Genomic DNA, 24,552 nt, shown 5'->3' with positions numbered 1-24,552 from the left:
AAGTTAAAAACACAGACTGTGGTGGCATTATGTCAAAATGTACAACAGGTTAGTAGATTTAAGGAAGAAGCACAGTGCAAATAAAGCTTTAGGTACAAATATCTCCATTTAGAACAACTAAAAGCACACAATGTAAAGACTAAACAGATTAATGTACTAAAAACAACGAGCAAACTGAGGATGACTGCAGTACCAAAGGCAAAAAATATAGGATAATTTCAACTAAAGTGAGTGTATTATACTGAACAGAAACATAACTTAAATAATTACATAGACTAAATCTATGTCTCTAAATCTATTTCCCAATCCTTTACAGCATAATGATAAATAATAATTTGATTTAGAAGACAAATACATTTTATCATGAGGAAACTGAAACAAAAACTGACATCATATTTAAAATAAGAGTTTAAAAAACAATATTTAAAGGGGTGATAGAATGCAAAACCGATTTTACCTTGTCATAGTTGAATAACAACAGTTCGGTGGGTAAATAGGACATACATAGAAGCTCAAAATCCCATTGACACCCCTTTACTATGAAAATCTCATATTTTGAAACTGCCACTGAAAACGGGCGAATCTCAACAAAGCTGGAAGCTTACGTAAGCATCTCAAGACCTGTACCTTTGTCACGCCCATGGGTGTATTAAGAGAATGGTCACGCCCCAACATCTACATAGGCTACACAACTGACCTGAGATCAAGTAGTCTTCTGAATCTAGGTCGCGCAGATCTCTGCTATTCCATTACAAAATTCACTTCTGAAACTTTTTTATGCGAGAAATCAACCATGTAAAGCTCAAATATGGGCTGTTTTACGAATATTGATGGCTAATTGCAAATTTTGTCCGACTGTGTGTCGGAGTTCAGCGGCCGGTGCTGCCTGGGTTGCTACATCACCGCTATACCCGTCCTCCTTCACAGACCCCGGCCTGCTGTGAGCTCGATAGAGCTCTGTCACGGCCGGGAGCCCGGTGCTCAATACCCACGCAAACTCACCCTTTTCTGGGTGACTGGACTACCAAACGCTGCTGCCCTGACCGAGCTCCAGGGCCTGCAGCTTGCTGTTCTCCCTCCCTTCTTCCTGCTAAATGGTCGGCCGGTGAGTGACTGAGAGCGCAGTCAGCGAGCTTGTTACACCCGCAATCTCTTACCGCAGGTTCCAGTTAATCTTATAATGGATATGTGTGTTGAGATATTTAAACAAACAATCAGGGAAATAAACGCCTCTTGTCCGGGCGTCTCATTGATAGAGCTGTGATGGTGGTGAGCTGGAGTCCATCAATGAGAGCTAGCTAGCCTCCTCCTAACACCTCTGACATTCACAAAAGTGCATTCAATTGAAATCCGAAATCGGACAAGTGTTAGCTAAGACCTTGCCTTAAAATCAAATCGGACACAACGGTTAGCTTTATAAGATATTGGGGTAGATGTTATATAAGTGGCGTGACGAAATTCAAACCGTAAATATATTATAGTTATGCCGGCAGCCGGCCGCGGAGACCCAGTAGTTCAGTATCCACACAGGGTGACTTTGCCCTTGGTATGGAGCCCAGCAGGCTGCCGCTTTCTCGTCAGACTGTGTGGAGCTTCTAAAGTCCGACACGTCTTACCAAATTTTCAATTAGCCATCAATTTTTGTAAAACGGCCCATATTTGAGCTTTATATAGTTGATTTCTCGCATAAAAAAGTCTCAGAAGTGAATTTGGTAACGAAACATTGCAGTGTCTGGAATATGAGATTCTGTCGCGTCTCTAATGTGTGTGTATTGGGGATTCGTTCAACCAATCAGCGCACGTCTCTAATGTGTGTGTATGGCGATTCGCTCAACCAATGACCACGTAGCTCATCTAAATATTCATGAGCATACCATATTTGGAAGAAAAGCTCTTGTTACAAATAGGGCCAAAACACAGGGATGCATAAGGGCCAAAATATCAACCAGGCCATTTTCAGCCCAACCAATGTTACATACCCCATTAGGAGACCTTAAGGAACAGTGTGAAATACCCTATATAATCATTCTATCACCCCTTTAAGACAAACCTTTACTGGATCGAAAGAAATTGAATACCAGGTATTATCAGAATAGCTGACCTAGAAAAGTGGCCTTTTGGTGATTATTTTCATTGTGGATTAATCTGTCAATTATTTTCTCGATTAATCGATAAGTTGCTTGGTCTATAAAATTTCAGAAAATGGTGAATCATGCCGATCAGTGTTTTCAAAGCCCAATATGACATCTTCAAATGTCTTGTTTTGTCCACAACTCAAAGATATTCAGTTTATTGTCATAGAGAAGTGCAGAAACTAGAAAAATATTCACATTTAAGAAGCTGGAATCAGAGAATTTCTGAAACCGATTAATCAATTATCAAAATAGATGGCGATTCATTTAATAGTTGATTAATCTTTGCAGCTCTAGTGGCCTCATCTAATTCTTAATATTGGATCTTAGCTACGTGCTTCATGATCTTTCTAAAATCAGAGACTTTCACAAAGTTGGCAAACGACGAGACCTATCATTAGTACACTGGTTCTTTTATAGCTTCCCTCCCTTTGTTGGAACTTACTAGTTTTAGTCATATACAACACGTATCAGGGGTATTCAATCCTGAACCAAAAGTAGCTTTTTGTTTGTCCTTGCCATCATGATGATTGTTTTTCCCAATGTATTTTATATATTTTTTATAATTTATATATCTTTGTGTGTCATATCTTAATCTCATTTCAACTCACTTGTGTTTATGAGGAATTGGTTGGACACTCCTGGATGGTCCACATCGTGGATGGCAGCGGCAAATAACGCAGCTAGTATCTCTAAATCAGTGAACACAGCCTGTCAGAGAAATAAGAGAGAAAAATAAGCAGTTAATGCTGTTTACAAATGCCTATGACTACTATATTCTGTATAGATGGCCTGGTATCTCTAAAAGTCTGTGCATGTGAAGTTAGATGTGTATTGGCAGTATTGACGAGTAGAGGTATTTACATCTAAAGCCGGTGTGGATAGCAGTACATGAGTAGACTGAGTGACATCTGCAGCGTGGAGGCTGTTGTGGTAGGCCACATTGGCATGGTAGTGGTCCTCCAGGGTCATCACATAGGTGACAAATGTATCCACAGGGATCCGAAAGGTCTTCAGTAGATCTCTTTCCTACAGCCACAGGGATCATCATAGTCACAGATAAGTAATGCTACATGATAAACTATATAATCCATTTTTAGTTAAAGTTCAATCTTCCTGTCTCTCACCTGGAAGATGGCAAACATTATGCAGCTGAGGGGTCGGTTATTAGAGAACTCTGCCACACTAAAGATATTAAGGCCCCATATGTTCAAGTCGTTCAATTCCTAAAGGCACAACAGACCACATTAACACGCATCAGTACCACAATCTAGCAGTTTTCCATCTAAATTCACCCATAAAGGTGCAAAGATACAACAGTTGTGTGTTATTTAGATTAGATTACAATTAGGTTGCATGAAACTTGCAACATGCAACATGTTTTGAGGCAACATGTCTTTGTGATGCCATTGGTTTCTCCTCTACTTCAAAACATTTTTCCACAATGAGAAATAAAAAAGCACTTGCACTGACTCTGATGGACCAATGCCAAAAAGATTTTTTAAGTTGTGGAAACATTTGCTGCTTTTAAATTCCTTTGCAGTTGTGATATCACATCATTGCATTTTCCTTTTAACTGTTCATATAATCGGGTATACAGATGGTCAAAGAAAGCTACGGAAATGTGAACTGAAATGCATGTGTGCATAACAAATTATATTTACATAAAGAGGTAGAATATGTAGAGAAGAGTGACAGGAAATACATGTCTGTTTTCCTTCTTTTGTGTTCTTTTGTTATCTCCTGTGTGGCTTTGTTTGTGCATGTCTATGCAATAACTTGCTTCTCAGCTGCTTTTTCATCCATCCATCCATCCATTTAGTTCGGTTCAGATCTTTATGGTCACACAGCAGCATAAAAACATAAATCATGAACACAATAAAAACACAGTAAGATAATGATGTATTTACCCTGGCTAACGCATCCTCGTGTTCAGTCTTCACACCGAATCGAGGCATGGTGGAGTTTGAAAGGCTGGAACTGTGTGTGAGCTTCTTCACACCGCTGATGTGACACATGGGTTTCTCCCTCTCCCTCAAAGTCGGGGATGGGATCTCCACCTCGTTCTGCTTATCTGGGAGGGGGGTTCAGAGTCAGAGGTCAGCCAGGATGGGTCAAAGCTTATAAAGACTTGCTATCGAGGTTGGTCACAAATGGATGTTTTCTTTACCTAGAAAGGTAGTGGAGATGTATTCTGACACCTGGTTCCCTGAGCGACTCATCTCTGACAAATGGGACAGCTCCCTGTTCAACATCCTCTTGAACTGAGGGGAGGACAGACAGACACAGAAAGTGAGTGATTTGAACAGTACAAAGTAGAAGAAAGGTTTACTAACATATCCAACAATGTAGAGACTTGCAGATTGGTAAACCCTCAGAATTATTACCATTGACCTTATAGATTCCATTTGTACCGACACATTCCAACAAAGCATTCCTCTGAGTCCAATATTAAAAAATAAATGATCACCCTCATTCTGGCTTAATTCACTAAAGGGTGAGAAAATCAATGATGAATCATGCCTCCTCTTTTTGAGAACATACTGTTCAAAACCCCTATATCAGTGTGCTTGCATTTTGATTGCCATGTATTTATATGCTGTAGCAATGTGGCATTTTAATACGTATTCTTCTCCAGACATATACAGTGGCAATCATGAACAACTTGTCTGCAGGTCCTCGCAGTACAAAAATACTGAATTTTCTCTCAGCTTGAGCATGTGATTATTTTATTTCTATAGATAAAGGTGGTGTTCGGAGGCTTGATAGTTACCTGTTGCACAAGTCATGTGAAGGTACAATACGATACGGACAAGACCCCTTTGGTCTGTGTCCTACCGACTGATCTTTCACACCTAACAGTCTCCATGGCAACCAAAGTGGTTGCCGTGGCAACTGCCTCCTCACAGTCAGTCCTTCAGCGTGATATGAGAGCGGTGGCTGCTTGGGTGACAAACTGAGGGAGTAGGCAGGTGTCTCTAACCTTTACCAAGGTCACCCCTTAGTTCCTCTGCTGTCTTCCTCTCCACGCCTCTCTGTTCCTTAAATCTGCTCCCCCCTCCCTCTCCAGGTAAACAACTCTCCACTACTGCCCTTGAGTCCCAAAACCCTCCTCTATCACAGGCTCCACTTTGCCTTCCTGCCATTTCCCACAAGCATTCCCTCCATCTTTCACTCTTTCCCTCTCAGTTATCTCTCTTTTTCCACCGATCCCACCCAGCCTTGCGCTCATTACATGATAGGCCAAGCAAATAGGTATACTCTGACAGCAAAATAGAAATAGAACTGTTAAAAGCCCTCCTAGGGACAGGTGTTGCGAATTAGCCATGGCTATAAACACTGTGATACAGGCATGGGATTGTTATTTATGTAATAATCTATGTTTTTTGTATCTGTCCCTATTTAAATAAACTACAAATAAATAATAAATAAAATCATTGAAGCAGTTGGGGAGAATCAGTCAACAGTAGCCAGGGAAGCAAGTCAAGCCCTGTGGCACACTTAGGCAACAGGCTCAGCCCAACCTCCTCCTCTCTTTCTCGCTTTCTCTCGTTCTTTCCTTCCCTAATGCTGTACTGCTGAGTCATAGCTGCCAACCAACACTTCCACAGTGCCAGTCCGAGTGCCAGGACAAACAACACTCTTCTGACACTGACTAATGAAGCAAACATGCAAACGCTGCACAGACATGGCCACCAATACACACACACACACACACACACACACACACACACACACACACACACACACACACACACACACACACACACACACTTATACACTCGCATATGTGAGGGACCCAGGAGGGCTTTATTTTTTCTTACCGTACATGATTAAGAATAACAATAACCGAATAACACACGTGCTAAATGTGACCCTTCTCTGAACTAAAACCTGTACCGACTCAGACTGTAAAAATATCGGCAGAGAAGAAACTCATGTATCCTAATGTGCCCAATGTCTTTCAAATCTTAATTTTTTTTATGTATGTAACATGTTGGCACACCTGAGGACAAAAGAAATATCTACTGAGTTTTGAAACAATAAGCATTGTCCTTCACTGACAATACGCTTGGCTTCCTTGAGGTCTGTAATGAGGCCAGCCTCAGGGTAGCAGGAAAGAGACACAGAGGGATGTGGGACGCAGGTGTGGAGGATGGAAATGGACATTATGTGACACTGCATTATACCTGCAGTAAAGATGGCTAGACTACTTATCACAAAGTCCCAAAGCTATTTCTAAGATTTGAAGCAGCTCGGTGTATTCTCAAAGGACAACAGTGTAGACCAGATATAGAAGGATGAAGAATGAGAGTGAAATTGTCTTTTTGTTTACAATGCTGCTGCAACGTAGGAACACTGAGCAGAGTTATTAAACTTTCTGCCTTCATTCCTGTTCCCCTTCAGTGGATCATGTATAAAATATGTACAGGAACATACTGCCTTACAGTTACTCACAAAGCCATTGTCAGACCCACAAAACCTTCCTTCACCACATAAATTCAGTATATAATGTCCCCATGTAGCACCGTGTAAGACTCTCCTATATAAACACATACAATTCTCACATTTTTAAACCATAACTGCTGGTTTAAAAAAAGACATAAGAGCATGGTGTAAGCAAATAGAGTTGTTAATGCATGCTTAGATGTAACAACTTGAAGAGTTCACAGCATCTATCCAAGATGGCCACTGCCAGGCCTTGTTTGCCCTCTGCAAGCTCTCCGAGCCCTACCTGGTCCCACCAGCCGATGAGCCAGGGCCTGGAGCAGGTCTCACAGAACAGGTCCACGAAGGGCGTCCTGCGCTCTGCCGCCGTCCCACTCCCCTCCAGAACCCCTCCAGCAGCCGCACCAAGATCCAGCTCTGCCCCTGCCCTCCCCTGCAGGGGGCTGTAGCTGGAGGAGCGGGGCAGCCTGTAGCCCCCTGGTACAGGCGAGGGGCAGGGGGATGGCACTGGCTCAATGGCCTCTACCACACCCATGTTGAGGGTGACAGGGGGTTTGGGCCGATGGCACAGGCAGGATGTGCGGTAGTGGAGTGGAGTAGGGGCACTGCGGGTGCCCCAGTGGCATGAGGGCGTCGTCAGGTTTTGTGAGGAGATGCCACAGCCAGTCAAGCCGGGACACTCCAGAGTGACGGCTGCCCCGAGAGGGGTCGAAGGAAGGGGGGAAGGGGGTGAGGGTAGGGGCTGCTGGTACGGACTGTCTTTGCCTACATGCAGTACCCCAAAGCAGGCCCCCCAGTCAGTCCAGAGTCAGGCTCCAGCCTCAGTGTGGTCCAAAGATGAGGGTCCCGCTGATGGGCAGACCAGGAGCCCCCTGGATCCAGCTGCTGTAGAGACTACATCTCATCCCATTTGCTGAGCAGACTGACCCAAATCTACAGTCACTGCAGGGTAGAGGTGGATGGGAGCCGAAAGAGGGAAGATGGAGGGGAAAAGAGAGGGAGCGAGGGACCGTCTGAAGGGCACAGAGAAGAGTCGATGGAGGAGATCAGTGGGAATGGGAGAGAGATGTAAACAAAAAATTATGTTGCAAGAGCTAAGCCTCTTGACAAACAGTAATAAAAGATTTAGATGATGGAGGGGAGAGAGATTGGAGTGATTACGACGGCAGGACCGAAAGATGACCATAGAACCGAATGATGGAGGTAAAGGGTAAGGATGACAGCAGGAACATCGGGGAAGGAATAAGGGAGAAACAAATGACAAAAGCAAGAGAAAAACAAGGATGGAGAGGATGAGAGAGAGAGAGAGAGAAAGAGACAGAGAGGGATGCAGGCAGGCCTGAAGCTGACGGCCAGGCTGAAGAATCACACCAGAGCTGTGGTCTGGAAAAACAGGCTCCCTCTCCCTGCGTCGACTGCCCCTCCCCCACAGTACAGATCCAGAGGCCCGGCCCAGTCCTACCGGTGCGTCAGCCCGCCTGTGCCGTCTCACACAGATCCCAGCAACACACAGTCAGTCCACAGTCAGACAGGCTGCCTCCTGATAGCTCCGTATCCCAGTCCCCTGCTCTGTGTCAATCCATGCCTCAGCTGGCCAAATTGCCAGAGGTCTAATCCTGCCGCTTTGGGTTGCCGTTCCTCCTCCAATGCTCTGCCTCTTGCGCCATTTCCCTGGATGCTGTAGACAGCTCTCGCAAGCTAATCAGGCAGTGTGGCTGCAGGCGCATGCATGTGTGTGTATGTCTGTGCTTGCTTCTGCTCTCAGCCTGAGTGCGCATGTGCGACAAGGCAGCATGTACGTCTGTCGAAAATATGTGTGTGTGCAAGGCTGTGAGTAAGAGTGAGAGACTGAGTGGGAATATTCATGTGTACCTCCATGTTGGCACAGTGCGGAGGATTTCTGTGACTTAGTTGCAGCTCTGAAAAGGCAGTAACATATTCACAGATACTCTGTTTACCCCAGGAAACTGTATGTGCACACACTCTAAGCACTCTCCTGGTATCTCTCCCTCTGTCCTTTCATCATAAGCCTGACTGATTCTAAACATTAAGAACCTTGCCATTCAGTAATAGTGATGTGCAACATGGGAAGAATATCTGGAATGAAACAAACCATGTACACGATGCTGTCTCTTTAAGACAGAACACTATTAAAGGAGCATCACCTCTATTTCATTGGTTCTTGCCTTAACCACATGGCTTGTGGTCAGAGTGGCAAGCCAATGACTAAAAGGGAAGGGCAGACCCTGCTGCTGTTCGATAGCAACCCATAGCCAAGGTTACAGCAGAGACATCAGCATCAGGGCCCATTCCCCCTCCCTCTCATGTCCTCCATACCCACAGACCGTCATCCTCCCTTCCCTCAATCTTTTCCTCTGCCCCCGTGCCCCCACAAATACAAATGCACACCTAAGAAGTCTGCATACATCGAGCATGTACACAAAAGCTTAACTAGATATGATCAGTGTGTTTAGTCTAACAAATGCCATAAAGCCCAGAGATGCTTGAATTCATTTAATTATTTATCAATACAATTACAACCACTGGATTGCAAATAAACCCAGGAAACAAATATTTTCAAGAATTACTACTTCTAATGAACACCGCTTTCCAAATTGAAGCAATCAACAGTAGAAAAAGCAGCTTGATTACTTCAACAGCTGATAAGTTCCAAACAATATTTGAGGAAAATGTATGAAGGTTCAATGTGACGGGTGTTAGGGGAGGCTGGACAAGCCAGATGAAGGATTTTACAACCAAATGCAGTGTTCTTAAAAGTATTTTTAATGAGTTAGTTTTACAAACTACTCCTGCACATTGTTGTTGTTGTTGTTGTTGTTGTTGTTGTTGTTGTTTTCAATTCATTTTAATAATTGACCTTGGTGGAGCTGCATTGTTTGTATTTATTTGTAGAATGAAAGCTTGAACAGAAGGTTAGCCATAATGGTTTTTATACACTGAGTGATACAGCTGCAATTCAATAGTAATCAGTTCTCATGAAGTGATTAAATGTCCTTGTGAACCATGAAATACACAGTTTATACGTTGTACCTCAAAAAGCTTGGCACCATACTGAATTAACGTTGAGGCCGACGGACAGTGAAAGTGAACATGTTTGTGTGTAGACAGGTGTGCACCTTGTTGGAGGCCATCTCGCTGACCGAGCGGTGGGTCTGAATGGTCTCCAGCTGGTCCAGACACCAGTCCAGTTCCTCCAGAGTCTCCCGAGCCATCTGCTGGTATGTCTCCTCTGGGGAGGACAGACAATATACAAACAGTGATGACCTGATAGAATATCCTCTATTTAAAATGACCTGTGGCCGTAGCTCAGTAAGTTAGTTGACACAAATGATAGAAAGTGTATGCATTTACTTGCTTCAACTAGTAATCCATATGTGTACAAATAACACTTGAACACAACAACTGAATCAAAGTTATTTGTGTTTTCTGATGCGGTCACATTGTTTTTTAATCAGTATGTTTGTAAACAGAGTAAAAAGGTCAATATTTTAAATTATGATCAGCTGAACAGCTGATTCAAAACATATCACTCTAAACTTCATTGACAGCTCTAAATATATGTATTCCCATTAGAAAACAATCATAGGTTATTTGTGTTTTCTAGGCTGTAGAAATAATTTCATATCAGTAATATGTATTAACACAGTAAAGTGGGCCTATATTTCTTTTTTAAGATAATTTTTGGGCATTTTAGGCCTTCATTTGACAGGACAGCTGAAGACATGAAAGGGGAGAGAGAGGGGGAATGACATGCAGCTGCGTCGAGGAGTAAACCTCTATATATGGGCACTCGCTCTACCAACTGAGCTATCTGGGCACCTGAGTGGGCCTATATTTTAATTATGATTAGCTGAGTTACATAAAAAGTACAGGTCATTTTAATTTACATACAAAATTAGATGACTAACTTTAAGTTTTTCTTGAATTCCGATATATATATATATATATATATGAAAATATCAGAAACTGATTCTTAATACTTTGGCGAAAACATGTCCCACTAAGAAAAGTGCCAATTCTATTGGAAATTAATTACATTTTCATGAATAAAAAGAATCAAGGTTATAATCAGGGGGTCCTTTGCACATATGTAAGGTTCTTTTATAGTTTTATTTTGAATTTTTATTAATTTAATGATTATTTGCTGGCCCATTGCCTACAAAATCAGTTGTCCTCGGATAGGAGATAATCATTTCAACTTGATTAACTTAACTTAACAACTTGATCTTTACCACATGAAATAGTACATTGTAATATGTTTTAAAAACTATAAACAGTGAGTTTTTAACAATATTAACTATTATTTTGTGGTTGCTCAAAATGTGTCCCACATATTCGTCACCACCGTCAGATATTTATAAAAAGCAATAAAGTCAGGCAACTAAAAGGTCAACTACATTCCTGAGGACCCCATTTTCAAACCTTCAGCTCTACTGCATGCTTCAAGATCACTCAAGCACCCTTAAATTTGCTATTTTCTCTTAAACTCTCTTTTGTATAAAAAATATTAGATTAGATTATGACATAAATGTATACTTTTTAAGAAGAGGTCTGAAGTAGCGAGCAATAGAGGGGAAACAAGATGGCTAATGTGAACAACTCATGCATATCATGTGAAAGATTAGGTTTTTGTCACCACCGTCAGACGTCACCACCGTCAGGTTTTCGTGGATATCCTCACAGCTGTGGTTCGGCCTTGAGGCTGCGGCCGAACCACAGCCATGAGCCCGTATTTATTGTGATCAACAATTATATTCTAGCCTCCGTTAAGGACTATTTGGAGGTTTTTGTCACCACCGTCGGACAAAAAACCTGACGGTGGTGACAAAAACCTACTCTTTCACATGATATGCATGCTCAGGATTGTTATTTTTTGGAACCAATGGTTAAATGAAGTTGTTAAGCAAGAAGCCATCTTGTGTGGTATACATTTTGGAATTGTATGTTGTTATGAGGCCACTGTCACCAGATTAGAGTCACCACCGTCAGTTTTAAAGTCACCACCGTCAGAGGGAGTTTTATTTGTTTTAAATGAATATGCTTACAATATGTTTCTTCAGTGCTGTTGAGTTATTCAAGTAAAAGTCTCTTTTAATACAAATATATGTTTGTTAAATAAAAAAACATTACTTTTTTCTATTTAGGCTTAAAGTAAACATTGTATGATGTTAGATCTTTTAGAGGAGTACACGTGAAACAGTATAAAAAATGAAAAAAAGTGAATATTCAACATTTAACAGCATATCTGTGTACAACAAATATCAGATAATGATTTAAAAACTCTAAATACATATTGGACCAAATAAATAAAACATAATATGCTTTTTATTGTGTCTGACGGTGTTGACAAAAACAAAGTAATAACTGAAACGTCTATTTTATGAAAAAAATACAAAATGAGGAGGTTGCACCAGTACATTGCTGAACAGCCAACACTTTGGTCTATAATGATATACCTTCAGATTTTGTAATTTAACTAACTTTTTATTTTCAAAATTAAAACCTGTTTTATCCAAATTCCCAAGAATCAGTGTTCTGCTTCCTAAATACTCACAAAACTGTAGAATGCTCCCTTTAAATTTCAATTAATTTGTTTTTAAACTTTATTAACAGAAATCACCGTACATTTGTGGGAATAGCATCCAGGCAAGAAAGATGTACATGCTTTCTGAACACTGATTGCACTTTGTATAAACACAGTAAAACAGGGCTAAATTTGAAATTCAGATTTCAGAAATCAGCTTAGTAACAAAATATATATTATGTATACACACATATATCTATTGGACAGATTCTGTGATTGTGCCTCTAATATTAATTGTTTAGTTAAAACTATATGCAAATTTTCATGTCAGACATGTTACAGTTGAAGCATCAAATTCTGCAGTGTAAATTAAAAGAGTTTGTGGTCTTGCAATGCTGCTTGCCCAACATTTTTACAACTGTATACAAGGTAAAGGGGACTGTACAGTGAAAACGAAGCTTTGCATTCATGTCCTTTATACATCTAGAAGTAAAAAGGGATTCAAGTCTCTCAGCATCAGCTTTGGGTATTTCATAACACACATATCTTTAGTAGCTTTAGCATCATATGTTGAGTAATTTAAGATCTATACAATATCATTAAATGTAGCCTTTGCAGCACAGTTAATTAAAAAATCAGCCATAATAGCCACATGATGTTCTGTAGTGTTCTGCAGTAATTTTCATTACTGATGATGCATTCTAGGAGTGTTGGAGCCTTAGTGTGTCCATACAGCCGTGTAAGGGGACCGTGGGACTTTTTGGACTAAGAGTTTTAATTAGCTGACAACATACCAGAGAGTGTAGCTTGGGGAACAGTGGGTTGGCTTGTCACTGGTGACCTCCTGTGGACAAACACATCATTACATCAGAGTGAGAACCACACGGTGCTGCCACCTGCTGGGGTTCAACACACATTCAGCATTACAGGATAAGGCAACAAAAGGCTTGGCTCACAGAGGGGGTATACATATTTTTATGTACAGTATGTTATTCATTTATATGCCCCTAAAAAGAGACCAATGGAGGAGTGCATGTCGAGATTAAAATGTCTTTGAATATTGAATAAAACTGCAATGTGGGAATCGTTTAAAGTGCATAAAAATATCCTTGTTTCATTTAAAATATTCAAGTATCCAAAAATAGTCAAAGACAAAGCCTTAGCTCTGCTCTCCTTTCAAGAAGCCTTCGTGGTTTCATAATTGTGTAGTGAGGGAGGCATTTTCAGGGCACAACACTGAATAATTATAGATGCTGATAATTTTGTGGTGCATTGCTTTATATATCATATTGACATGGTGCTAAAAGCATGCCAACTCAAGCTCCTTTTATCTGCTGCATTACAAAGGAGAATAATTTTAGTGTTATTGACCGTCTCCATCGTCTGGGTACAGAGACAGAGTCAGGGACATACATCTGAGGCATGATGTTCTCTGCACTCAGTCCTCAGCCAGCGAGTTGCAGAGATGCCAAATAATGCAGATCATATTTTCCTTGAGCACAGCTTGATAATCACAAACTGGTTAATCATGATGACAAAAGTGTTTCCCCACGGGAGCAAGGAGACATTAGCAAATACACACACTGCAAACTAAGCAGACAGTCGTGACGAGTGTAAGTGGAGGGAAGGGGTGTTTGACAGCATGATACTGACTTGTTAGTGGGTGTTGTGACATTGGCGAGGATGGTGAAGTTGCTTCTTACAGTTCGTAGGCTGGCCAACACCTGGGGGATGGATGGACAGCGTAGGAGGGAGAGAAGGAGGAGGGAGGGAACAGGAGGGAGGGGGACAAGTTCACTGCACTAATTAACCACCTTTTCTAGTCATTTACAGAAATTAAACATCTCAGAAAAGTAGCACAAGGAAAACATACCTGAGCAAAAGGGGTAACGATCATGTCTTCGGCGTGCCTGCAGGACAGAAGATGATAACAGAAAACAGCAGAATGAGATGAATGTGAGGGGTTTTGGCAGCTGAGGCACTTGGTATTAGTGTTTATATGAGAGGCTGTATCTGTGAAATGGATGTTTACAATGACCTATGTGGATCTAAACAGAGAACTAGTCCTGAGATACACCAATGGAAGGTTTTATCTGTGTTAAACTTACTGAAAGACAAGCCAGGAAACAACAACAACAATTAAACAACAATTAATGTTAAAAGGATTCATCATGAAATAAATAATTATAATATGTTTATTGGGATAATGTACAGTGGATGAAGGATATGTCGCGTGCGTATGCAGTGTGTGGACACTGCAGGTTTAAGAAACATTTTAAAATGCTGTTCATGTTCTGCTACGTGATGCTACGTGATGGATTCAGGATGATGGCCTCATGCTTACCCCTCACTGTTGATGGAGGAGTTGCGTGACATGGTTTTGGGGGATGTGTCGTAGTCTGAGTCTGAGCGGTACAGGAAGGACTCCCTGCGCTGGCTCTGGGGGAAAGAAGGGTGGAGCACCAACCCAGGACTCGCCTGCGAATCCATGGGACTGCGGCCTGGCGAGGGACCATTCTCTGAATCGAAGCTGAATAGTTTGAGAGGACAGGAAGGAAACTGGTTTTACATCTGTTAGCTACATTTACGTTTGTTTCGCAGCTGCTTCTCTTATCTCACAGACAAGATGAGCCTTAACATCCAAACACAAGCCACAGAGGCCATCCTCCTGTAGTGTTTCTAGATTCTCAGAGAGGAAGTTGAAGAAGGAGAGATGTGACAGATGATATAGCATGAACCTATGCAGCGTTGACTCTGATGTGCCGTTGGATTGGCAGACTGCCACCGGGCTGCCCTGAGAATTACACTTTACTGACAAGTCATTTTATTTTAAGTGAGCAAAATGAGCCACATCAACTGCAGCGTCTCTCTGGGCCAAAGTTGTCTGTCTGAAGACATGAGTGATAACAGAAAGGACACTTACACATTTCGAGACTGCTTATACTTATCATCAGGAAACATCAGCAACAAAGGAAAAAGAGACAAAGATATACAATATAACATCCAACCCAAAAATATTCTGCCAGCAGATCGCTGATTAACATTAAACCGAAAACACAAGGCTGAAACTAATCTCTTTTCAAAGACGAGCCAAGCCAAAGGGGACAGGGCAACATGTTTAATAAGTGTACTGTTACTCCATCATTTTTTTTTTTTCTGATCCCAACTTATCTGACAATATTTGTGAAAAGTATACGGCTTGAATTTTTTATCAGGTTTGTTATACACTAAAACTGCTACAAGACTTCAGATATACTTCAGATATAAGATATATAATAATGTGGATCTATAATTGTCTCTTTCAGACTGCAGTCAAATGTTGGGATGACAAGGACAGATGAGGAAGCAGGTTGCAGTGTATCTGCAGAATCTATTTTTAATGTTGGATAACTTTTATCTCCATAACACAACCCCACTTCTCCGAAACTTCTCAAACTTTGTCATCAACATAGTTATGAACGGTTTTCAGTTTGACTTCTAAAATTAAGCGTGAAGTGCGATCTTTTTAGAATTTACTTATAAATTGGCCAACTCCTCTTCCCCAGAAGGCTTTGTGAATGTGGCTACAGATCAAATTATCATTAAACAAGTTTCCCCGGTAATGAAAAACACATCAAAAACGTCTGCCAGGGGGACCTTCTGCAAGCTGCACGCGCTAATCCCCGTTTGTTTTTGTTTTTTGCAAACTTTGAGAGTAATTATGAGACATTCTGAATTTCAGCAAATCCCAAAATCTAATCCATCTGACTATGGTTATTAGAGTGTCTGCATGGAATAATTTACTCTGACATCTTCTTTTGGAAGTCGCATTACAAACATCTGTCTATAATGCTCACATCTCATCTGAGCTGATACAGAACAATCACAAATCACTACAGCTTCGTTTTAATAGAAATAGAGAAATGTTAGTGAGGACTTGGTCAAATGATAGATCAGCAGCTGGGATGCAGAACTGTACCTGCAAATACAGTGAGATGAGCGTCTGCGCTCCTGAATACTCCGGTTCAGTTTCATGCGTCGAAACAGAACAGAGCCCCCGTGTCCTCGAGATTGATCGCCCGGTGACACAGGTGAGGGGAGAGAGGGCGCAGGAGGTGGACCCTCAGGACTCTCCCACAACCTCAGTTGTCGTGTCAGCTTCCTGTGACTCATCGCTACCAGCTCTGGCCCTGGTGGAGCCGACCAGTTAAAGAAAACTCCCCCAGCCTCCACTTAAATCTGTCTGTCTCGCTCCGTTTGGCTGTCTGCCTCCCACGCAGTCCCCCTCGTCGACTTTTTAGTGCGCCGACTCACGTCTCAGGCAGACAGAACCGCAGCACCTGCCGTACGTGGTGCAAAGTGTTCTCAATCCAGAGCTGGTCTATTAACACAGGCCTGATCCTCCCTTTAGTCCTGCTCTCCCACGTGCCTCGTGCCTGAGGAGTCAAAGTGCATCAACATGCATATCCTGCCCTGTGATCCTCAGGCCCTGGATGCTTGAACTCCATTTCCCCCCTTCTCACATCCTCAGCCTGTGCAGGTTTGTTTGAGGTTTGTCTGTTCCTCCCAGACGAGAGCTCTTCTGATATTTCACCACCTCAGCTCTGTTTTCTGCTGCTGGGACCAGCCAGCCCAAACTGGACCTCTGTCCCCATCTGGTCTCCAGGTTGCTGTAGCTGCCGTCTCACATTCACAAACTCTCGAGACACCCAGGCTGCAAAAACAACTGTGATGATCTTTGTTAATACCCTAATTAGCCAGCCTTTTGCCCTTCACGTTGTATCTGTTACTTTATATCTCTTCCTCTCCTCTCCTTATCTTACTGCTCGCAGTTCCTCTGCAGCAACAGGAAGGCTGATCAGTAAGAGTAACAGACAACAGGGCGCTAGAGTAGAGCAACACACAGAGGCTGTGTAATGAGGATTTGAAGAGAAGATAGAAACAACCCAGGAAGAGGAGGAGAGAGGAGAGAAAAAAATCAGGGGGAAATGGGTTGACTCAAAGCCCTGTGTAAATGTTTACATGTTCTACCAAAGAGCGTGCAAGGTTTGCACCCAAAACATTTCTTATGTTGACATCAACAGCCTTGCTCACCAACAGCACTTTCCATGGACTTTAAATGTAGAAGACACCTTGCTACCTTAATATTCTCCATGATCAACAATTAGACCATGAAAAAGCTTTCATACAAGATGCATCAGGTCAACCACAAGTAATTCAGTTAGACAGCCTCAAGACCGATTTTTGTTTGGTTTTGTTTTTACACTCAGTCTACATGGTTTCTCAACAACACACTGCAACTCAAAAATGCTGAAATATTTGACGCAGTCTTAATAAAATCTGTTGAACCACTGCAGGTATCATCTTTGCTTGAAGCCCATGATGTGTTATTACTTTAATAATAGAAGGTATAGATTGTCACCAACGTATTACTGTAACTCATGGAATGACCAAAATGGCATTTGGCAACAACACTGTTGCCAAGTGTGGCAATTTCCTTTAAAGAGAGAACTAAAGTAGTAGTGAGCAAGTTATACATGAGAATTTCTCAGTAATGATTGCACAGCTTACTGCATCACATTCTTGTGGCACTGTCTAATATTCCACATCTTCGTAGTAACTTAACTGAGAAATGAAACTTACAGCTGAAGACGTTGAGTCATGGATGGAATATGCACAAAAACATACCTTTACAGTAATATAATCATCAATCAATTTTGTTTACAGTAAAATGTCAATTAACAAGCAGTCCAGTGTTTCAGTTTCAGATAATGAAGAGAAATGCCTTTTAAGATGTTCTAGTAATTTTAATACCTGTACTGTAGGTGAAAAATCAATAAGAACAGATCATACTTTCCAGCATCACATCTTAATTTCTGCTTGTCTGAATGGAAAACTCACTCCAAATACTTTTTGATTTTGGTGTGTTGGCTAACCTTTAGTCAGTGTTTGGAATACATATAGGGCATTTTAAATTTGTTGATTGGGATAATGTGCAGTTACTGTGGTGTGTGTGTGTGTGTGTGTGTGTGTGTGTGTGTGTGTGTGTGTGTGTGTGTGAGAGAAAAAAAATATTGTATGTCAGCCTGTCTGTTTGACAACCTACATTTGTGTGTTTATTTGCGACTATCACAAAACACAAAGAGGAAAGATACTGTATTTAAACTTTGCGTGTCCCAATTTGAATATACACTCTGCACATACCAAATGAGAGCACAAATGAGACGACTTGTAAATAGTGTCAGTTTTTCCCTCAGCCTCTTTCTGCAAGAGCAGTTCACAAACAAAAAAGCCAAGCAAAACCTGCTGCATGAATTCAGTGTTCCACCTTTGAGCAAGCAGCTTAAAGCTCTAGCACAGCGAAGAACACAGTAAAAGATAAGATGCCTTGTCAAGCTGTTTCCTCCTCTTCTCCTGCCTTCCACATTCAGTAGCATACCCTTTCTTCCGAGTCTCGCTTTTCCCTCCCTTCTTTTCCTGGTATTGTTTGTTTAGGACGCAATGGGAATGGATGGTGGCACTTGTCTTGGAAAGTCGATTATATAAAGGCCTCACATACAGCCTGTTTGAACAGTGCCTTTCAAAGACAGACTTTGGAAAAATGTCAAGAATTCTAATTCACATGACAGTCACTATTGTAATCCCTGGAGAGCTGATGAGGAGACAATTATTCTATCTACTATTAAATACACGAGTCCCAGCTCAATAATAGCTGGCGAAACCTCTCAAAGTGACTCATGCACACACACACACACACACACACAGGCAAAAACACCCCCTCCCCCCATGTTGCACTTAAGCACACACACAAAGATGAGCATTAACTCTGAAGCTCTTTTGTTTTCACTCAAACACTATAAAAAGGCAAACTAGATGCACAGACACACACAATCTGTACACAGGGTGATTATAAGCCGAGCTGTGGGCAGCTCTCTTGGTTTCAATATGTGAAAGCAGAGTCCTTGGAGTGTATCGCTGTGGACAATGACATGATGATCAGAGGTTTCAGAGGGAAGGGGATTTGTGTCAGCTGAGTGACTCCTTCTTATGGAAGATAACAAACTGTCTCTGTCAGGATGGAGAGGAGCACACTAAAACTGCTGTCTCTCATTCAGCCCTGCTACCTGAACTGCTTCACTCTGTTAACTCACTGGAGCTCTGTGACGCACGCCAGAGACAAACCTATGGTAATGCCTATGTTAACAACCCGACTCATTTTGCAAGACAGAGAGATATGGTCGCTGACTTGGAAAATGTAAAGCTCATTTATCCCATGTGCAGTAGCTGTGTAACATCAAGCTGAATTGGATTTTAAGAAAGAAATCTTACACACATGTATTACTGTGGTACTAATGTGGTTATTAAATTAGAATGATGCATCTTCTTACAGAGAGTCCTTGTGTGCAGAATAATCTGGGGAAATTGAACTATTCAGCAGTAGCGCTTCATTTTTTCTCTTCTCTGCACATTTCTGCAACAAAAGGGGGAGCTTGATTTCAAGTCATTAATACAGCAGGCTTCAAAGGGCTTTGGAGCTCTGAGTCAATGCAGCGATTAGTTTAATTAAACCTATAAGTCTTTGCGAGAGTGTAGAGGAGATTCACATACATCCCCTCCATTGACCCTCTCTTTCAATCGATTATCCATTAACAATCATCACAAGAAAGCCCCCGGATGGTGCTAGCATGCTGCCACATCAACATTTTCCAGTCTAGTTGGTGTCAGCTCTCCTTTCCCTCCATCACACTGTATGGTGCTGTTAATCAGGCCTCTCTGTCACTGAGTGAGTCGAGTGCAGATGTGAGTTGCGCATGCTCAGATTTAAACAGTTTATGGCATAACGTGTCATACTGAAATTTGTGAAATCCATAAAATAATAAACTTTTCTCATTACAAACAATAACAGAAGATGGAAATCATTTCAGAAACGTTTTAGCTATCTATGATTGTTTGCTTGCCAACGTTAGCTCAAAACGTCATTCAAGTGACAGCCTTTGTTGTGTTTGATTGCTAACTTGTAGCCAGCAGTGAACAAACTTCGTTATGTAGGTCCATTTTTATTGTATTGACATTACAGAAGTCTCTCGTTAGCTCGTTAGCAGGTTCTTGTAGGCTACTTGTCGCAAAGTGAGCCATGCGCAACTCACATCTGCACTCGACTCACATCGGGCAGTGACACTCTCTGAGGGGATGAGCCAACTCTCATTCATTTAAAACAACACTAGAGAACTTTTCCCGCTTCGGTCCCCCTACAGGTTGGAAGCGGAATTGTCCATTACATTACATTATGCAAGTTCGCCAGATCGGGTAGCGCAGTGGTTCCCAACCTTTTTCCTTGGCCGCTCCCACTTATGTCTAAGAAAAGCTGAGAAGAAAAGGTCTACCTCAACCTCAAACCAGATAAAGACTTGCGCCCCCACTGTGATCTTTGCCGCCCCCCTAAGGGGTGCCCGGACCCCAGGTTGGGAACCACTGGGGTAGCGGATCTGTAGTTCGAATGAACTGGACAATGTAATGTAATGGACAATTCTGCTTCCAACCTGTAGGGGGACCAGAGCGGGAAAAATTCTCTAGTGTTGCTTTAAGCTACTTTAAAAAACAAACAAAAAAAAACAGTCCCAGTCAATCTCTCCCCCCACCCCCTTTTCTTCATCCTCTTCAGTTCACTAAGTTAATGATTAACCAGCCTGAGTCCATCACCCTCTCTCTCCCCACGAGACACACACACACACACACTGAGTCCATACTCTCAGCTCAGTGAAGAATGACAGTTATTTCCTGCCTCCGCTTCCTCCTCTGCCAAGCAAGCACAGATGCTTATTTTCACGTGCAATTTCACCTCCCCCCGTCCCACGTCCCCTCTGTACACCCCCCACCCACCCATGAGCTGTGCCTCACCCAGGCATTTAGCACCTGGCTGATTGCTACCAGTGTGGGGGTGGTAGTGGGGGGAGTTGAAGGGAAGAGAAGCGGCCTCTTGCAAATTGGGAAAGGGTGCTACTTTTATAGACTGACCATATAATCACAGCTGTACTCTATTGCTGCGGTTGAATCATCCACGGATCTATGGAGCACATTAGGGTTTTTTATTATGAAGCACTCTGAGGCTGGGGCATGCTTTTAGGCCAACATGCCCGTAACTGACACGTCTCAAATGACATGTCCAGAGCAGGCTTGCCATTTCTTGCCTCGGCTTGCCCTTTGCGCCTCTCAGGCAATCACAAGAGAGATAGAAAGACAGAGCACGCTCAAGTCTGCTTACATTTTAATGTCGACATTTACAGTACGATGCACAAGAGGCAGAAGCTCTGAAGGGAAAGTGCTGGCGCCACGCCACATGGGCAAAAAGAGGGCATCTGGCCACTGGAGCTTCACAGAGCCAGGATGAGAAAAATATGACATACATGGAGGAGGGGAAAATACAAGGCAGGACACTGGAGCAGAAATTAACAGTGTGACAGTGATATGTTGGTCAGTAGTCACACTGTAAAATGTGATTTCTTTTTTTTTTTACTAACTCAATGGAATTAGATCAAATATTAGTCATCCCAATCACAACCCTATCATCTGTGTAATATCAAGTTGAATTGGATTTTAAGAAAGAAATCGTATACACATGTATTACTGTGGTATTAGTGTGGTTATTAAATCAGAACGATGCATCTTACAGAGAGTCCTTGTGTGCAGAATAAGCTGGGGAAATTGAACTCAAGCTTCGTGACTTCTTGCAACCTGGCAACTGAACACTCATTAAACTCATCAATTATGTTATCCAAGAAACATCATTATCTTACTAGCATATTTCCCAGCATACATCGCATTTGAGCTCTCCAGAAACCTTTAGGTTACTTAACGTAACCCCGGTTCTTTGATAACAGAGTGAGGTGTTTCACTATGGAAATCACCTCGGCGTGACCAACTACGGAAGCTCCAGTGACACCATGTCTGTCCGTGACAGAAAGGTTGAACTGTGCTAGGGCCACGCCCCCTCATATAATCACAGTCGACCAGCTCCTTACAAATCATTCCAGATAGGTTTCTTTCTGTGTCTCTGCAAGGATGGACATGTTGGTGAAACACCTCACTCTGTTATCAATGAACCGGGGTTACGTTAAGTAACCTAAAGTTCTTTTTCTAACTTCGTTCAGTGTTTCACTATGGGAGATATAGACCACTCCCGGATTGCATGAATCTCTCAAAGTCAAAATCATATTGAACCGAGAGTCACACTGACCCTGGCGCCGTAGCCTCCAGCACAGCATGTGCCAACGACGGTCCGTAAACATCCAGCCTGTAAAACCTCACCAAAGTGTGAGACGTAGCCCAGCTTCCCCGCCCAAATTTCCTTTACTGACACACCCCTGAAAAGGGCCCATGAAGTGGCCATGCCCCTTGTGGAATGAGCTCTCAGGCCCTGGGGGGCCTGCAAACCTTTACACTCATAGGCCAATGATATGGTCTCCACAATCCAGTGGGACAGCCTCAAGCGGGACAATGGCTTGCCCTTATGGGAAGTAGCCCAGAACACAAACAGCTGATCCGCTTTTCTGAACCCAGCCGTCCGACTCACATACATGTGCAAAGCCCGGACACATAACGAACATAATGAAGTCTTTGCTCCTCTCCTGAGGAGAAAGGAGGCCGGTGAAAAGCTAAAAGCTCCACAGAGACACCTATAGGCTGACTCCACCACCTTAGGCACAAAGGCTGGGTTGGGCCTCAAACAGACTTTAGAGAGCCCTGGGGCAAACTGCAGACAGGTAGGGCGAATAGATCAAGCCTGTAAGTCACTTACGTGCTTTGCAGTGGTTAAAGCCAAGAGCACAGCTGTTTTAAGAGAGACAAATTTCATCCCTACTGCTTCGCTAGGCTCAAACGGGTGATGAGAGAGGGCGTCTAAGGGCGCTGACACACCAGGCCAATTATCGGCCGTTAGACAGTCTGGCGAGGTCAGTGACTCAAATCTGTTCGGTGTGTCCCATGCCGTCGTCCGTCTGGGGGGCTGTCGGCGTTCATTTTGGCTGACCTGACATGTTCGGTCCGCGGCAGGGCAGTCGGGACTCACCCGGAAATGACGAGCCGGATGAGGTGACTAGAGTCTCTCAAAATCGGATGAAAACCTTTTAAACTGACCTTTGTTGAGCTGAAATGAAGACAGATTCAGCAACTGCATGGCCTATTTCTTGCTTAAAATGTTTTCAGAAACCTGTTTCAGTGAACTATTTTAGTACAATATGAGATCGTATTCTGAACGGCTGCCATGACAGTCTGGCTTTGAATTTCTGGAGAAAACAAACCCATGTGACGCGTTCGTCCAATCAGCTGCCTTGGGCAACATTACAGATTAGTGCCACCTGCTGTTATGGAGATGTATTACGTCTCGTCTCCTCTCGTCTTTTTGGTCTGTTCTGTGGCAGTTTTTTGGACCTCGGGGACGCGACTGATCATATCGACGGGGTTTTCTGTCAACGGTTGGCCGTCGGCTATATGTGTCTACACCTTAACACGACCGACAAATCCCACAGAGGAACCAGGGGCCTGGAAACTGGGAGCTTGCGGCGTGCCCCTTTCATAAAATGACAAACTAAGGGATGTTGCCCCGCCGGCTTATCCCCGAAACCCACTTGACAAGCTGAGACAACAGCTAAGTACACCTTAATTGTCGAAAAAGCCTTCCCTTTATCCATCAGGTACTGCAGGAAACACAGCAGGTCCACCACAGAACACTGAAAAGGGATGGTATCCCTATGTTCGCACCACTCCTCAAAATGCTGGATGCGGCCCTTGCACTCTGAATGGTGTCAATGACCTGCTCTGGCAGGCCTGATGCATTCAGGTTCCACCTCTTACAGGCCAAGCCCAGAGCGCTATGCAGTCTGGGTGAGGGTGATAGATCTCTCCGCCCGATTGGGAGAGAAGGTCTCTGCGTATGGGGAGAGGCCACGGCTCTCCTGCCAGGAGCTGTATTATCTCTGCTACCCAACGCTTGGATGACCACCGCGGCGCTATCAGGATTAGCAACCCTCTCACCCTCGCTAGAGTGGGGGAGATCAGACTGAGTTGGGGGGGGAGGGGGGAGGCATAGAGTAGCACGTTTGGCCATGGGTGGGTGACAGAGAGACGAACACTGGACAATGTGTGTTTTCCTGTGAGGCGAAGAGATCTACAGCTGCCTGACCGTATCTCTGCCAGATCCGTTCTACCACCTGTGGGTGGAGGGTCCACTCTCCGTACAGAGGATTCCCCTGTGACAGGAGCTCTGCACCTGTACTCCATGAACTGTACTCATTACCGTTCATGGAGTATTACAACAAAGTCAAGTGACCAAGTCAATTAAAACTGAAAAAGTCTTACATTAAAACAATGGCCAAACAGAACAAACCCATTAACTTGTTCATTTAACACAGAATGTAAATGGCTGGTCATTTTTAAGTAGAGTGGGTAAAT

The 24,552-nt window shown here is 42.8% G+C and overlaps 1 protein-coding gene across 4 annotated transcripts in view; it reads right to left on the bottom strand.

The window, feature by feature from the left end:
- The window catches only part of pde4a (phosphodiesterase 4A, cAMP-specific), a 49,098-nt gene that overhangs the window by 7,765 nt on the left and 16,781 nt on the right, over positions 1 to 24,552 (bottom strand). Inside the window, exons 1-11 of one of the 4 annotated variants that reach the window (XM_039824361.1) lie at positions 16,085 to 16,999; positions 14,471 to 14,656; positions 14,000 to 14,036; positions 13,780 to 13,850; positions 12,921 to 12,970; positions 9,719 to 9,831; positions 4,303 to 4,396; positions 4,043 to 4,206; positions 3,260 to 3,358; positions 2,997 to 3,161; positions 2,744 to 2,843 (exon numbers count right to left, since the gene is read on the bottom strand). In XM_039824361.1, coding sequence (XP_039680295.1) covers positions 2,744 to 2,843; positions 2,997 to 3,161; positions 3,260 to 3,358; positions 4,043 to 4,206; positions 4,303 to 4,396; positions 9,719 to 9,831; positions 12,921 to 12,970; positions 13,780 to 13,850; positions 14,000 to 14,036; positions 14,471 to 14,656; positions 16,085 to 16,278 — 1,273 coding nt within the window. In that variant the 5' untranslated portion in view covers positions 16,279 to 16,999. Of the gene's footprint in view, positions 1 to 2,743; positions 2,844 to 2,996; positions 3,162 to 3,259; positions 3,359 to 4,042; positions 4,207 to 4,302; positions 4,397 to 6,867; positions 8,458 to 9,718; positions 9,832 to 12,920; positions 12,971 to 13,779; positions 13,917 to 13,999; positions 14,037 to 14,470; positions 14,657 to 16,084; positions 17,000 to 24,552 lie in introns of those variants that run through there. The other 3 variants (XM_039824360.1, XM_039824363.1, XM_039824362.1) reach the window with 3 other exon arrangements.

This window comes from Perca fluviatilis, chromosome 15 (genome assembly GCF_010015445.1).
Source record: "Perca fluviatilis chromosome 15, GENO_Pfluv_1.0, whole genome shotgun sequence".
NCBI classification, from domain to species: domain Eukaryota; kingdom Metazoa; phylum Chordata; class Actinopteri; order Perciformes; family Percidae; genus Perca; species Perca fluviatilis.
Note: the sequence above shows the minus strand (reverse complement) of the source record. Positions and strands in the feature narration are given on the sequence as shown.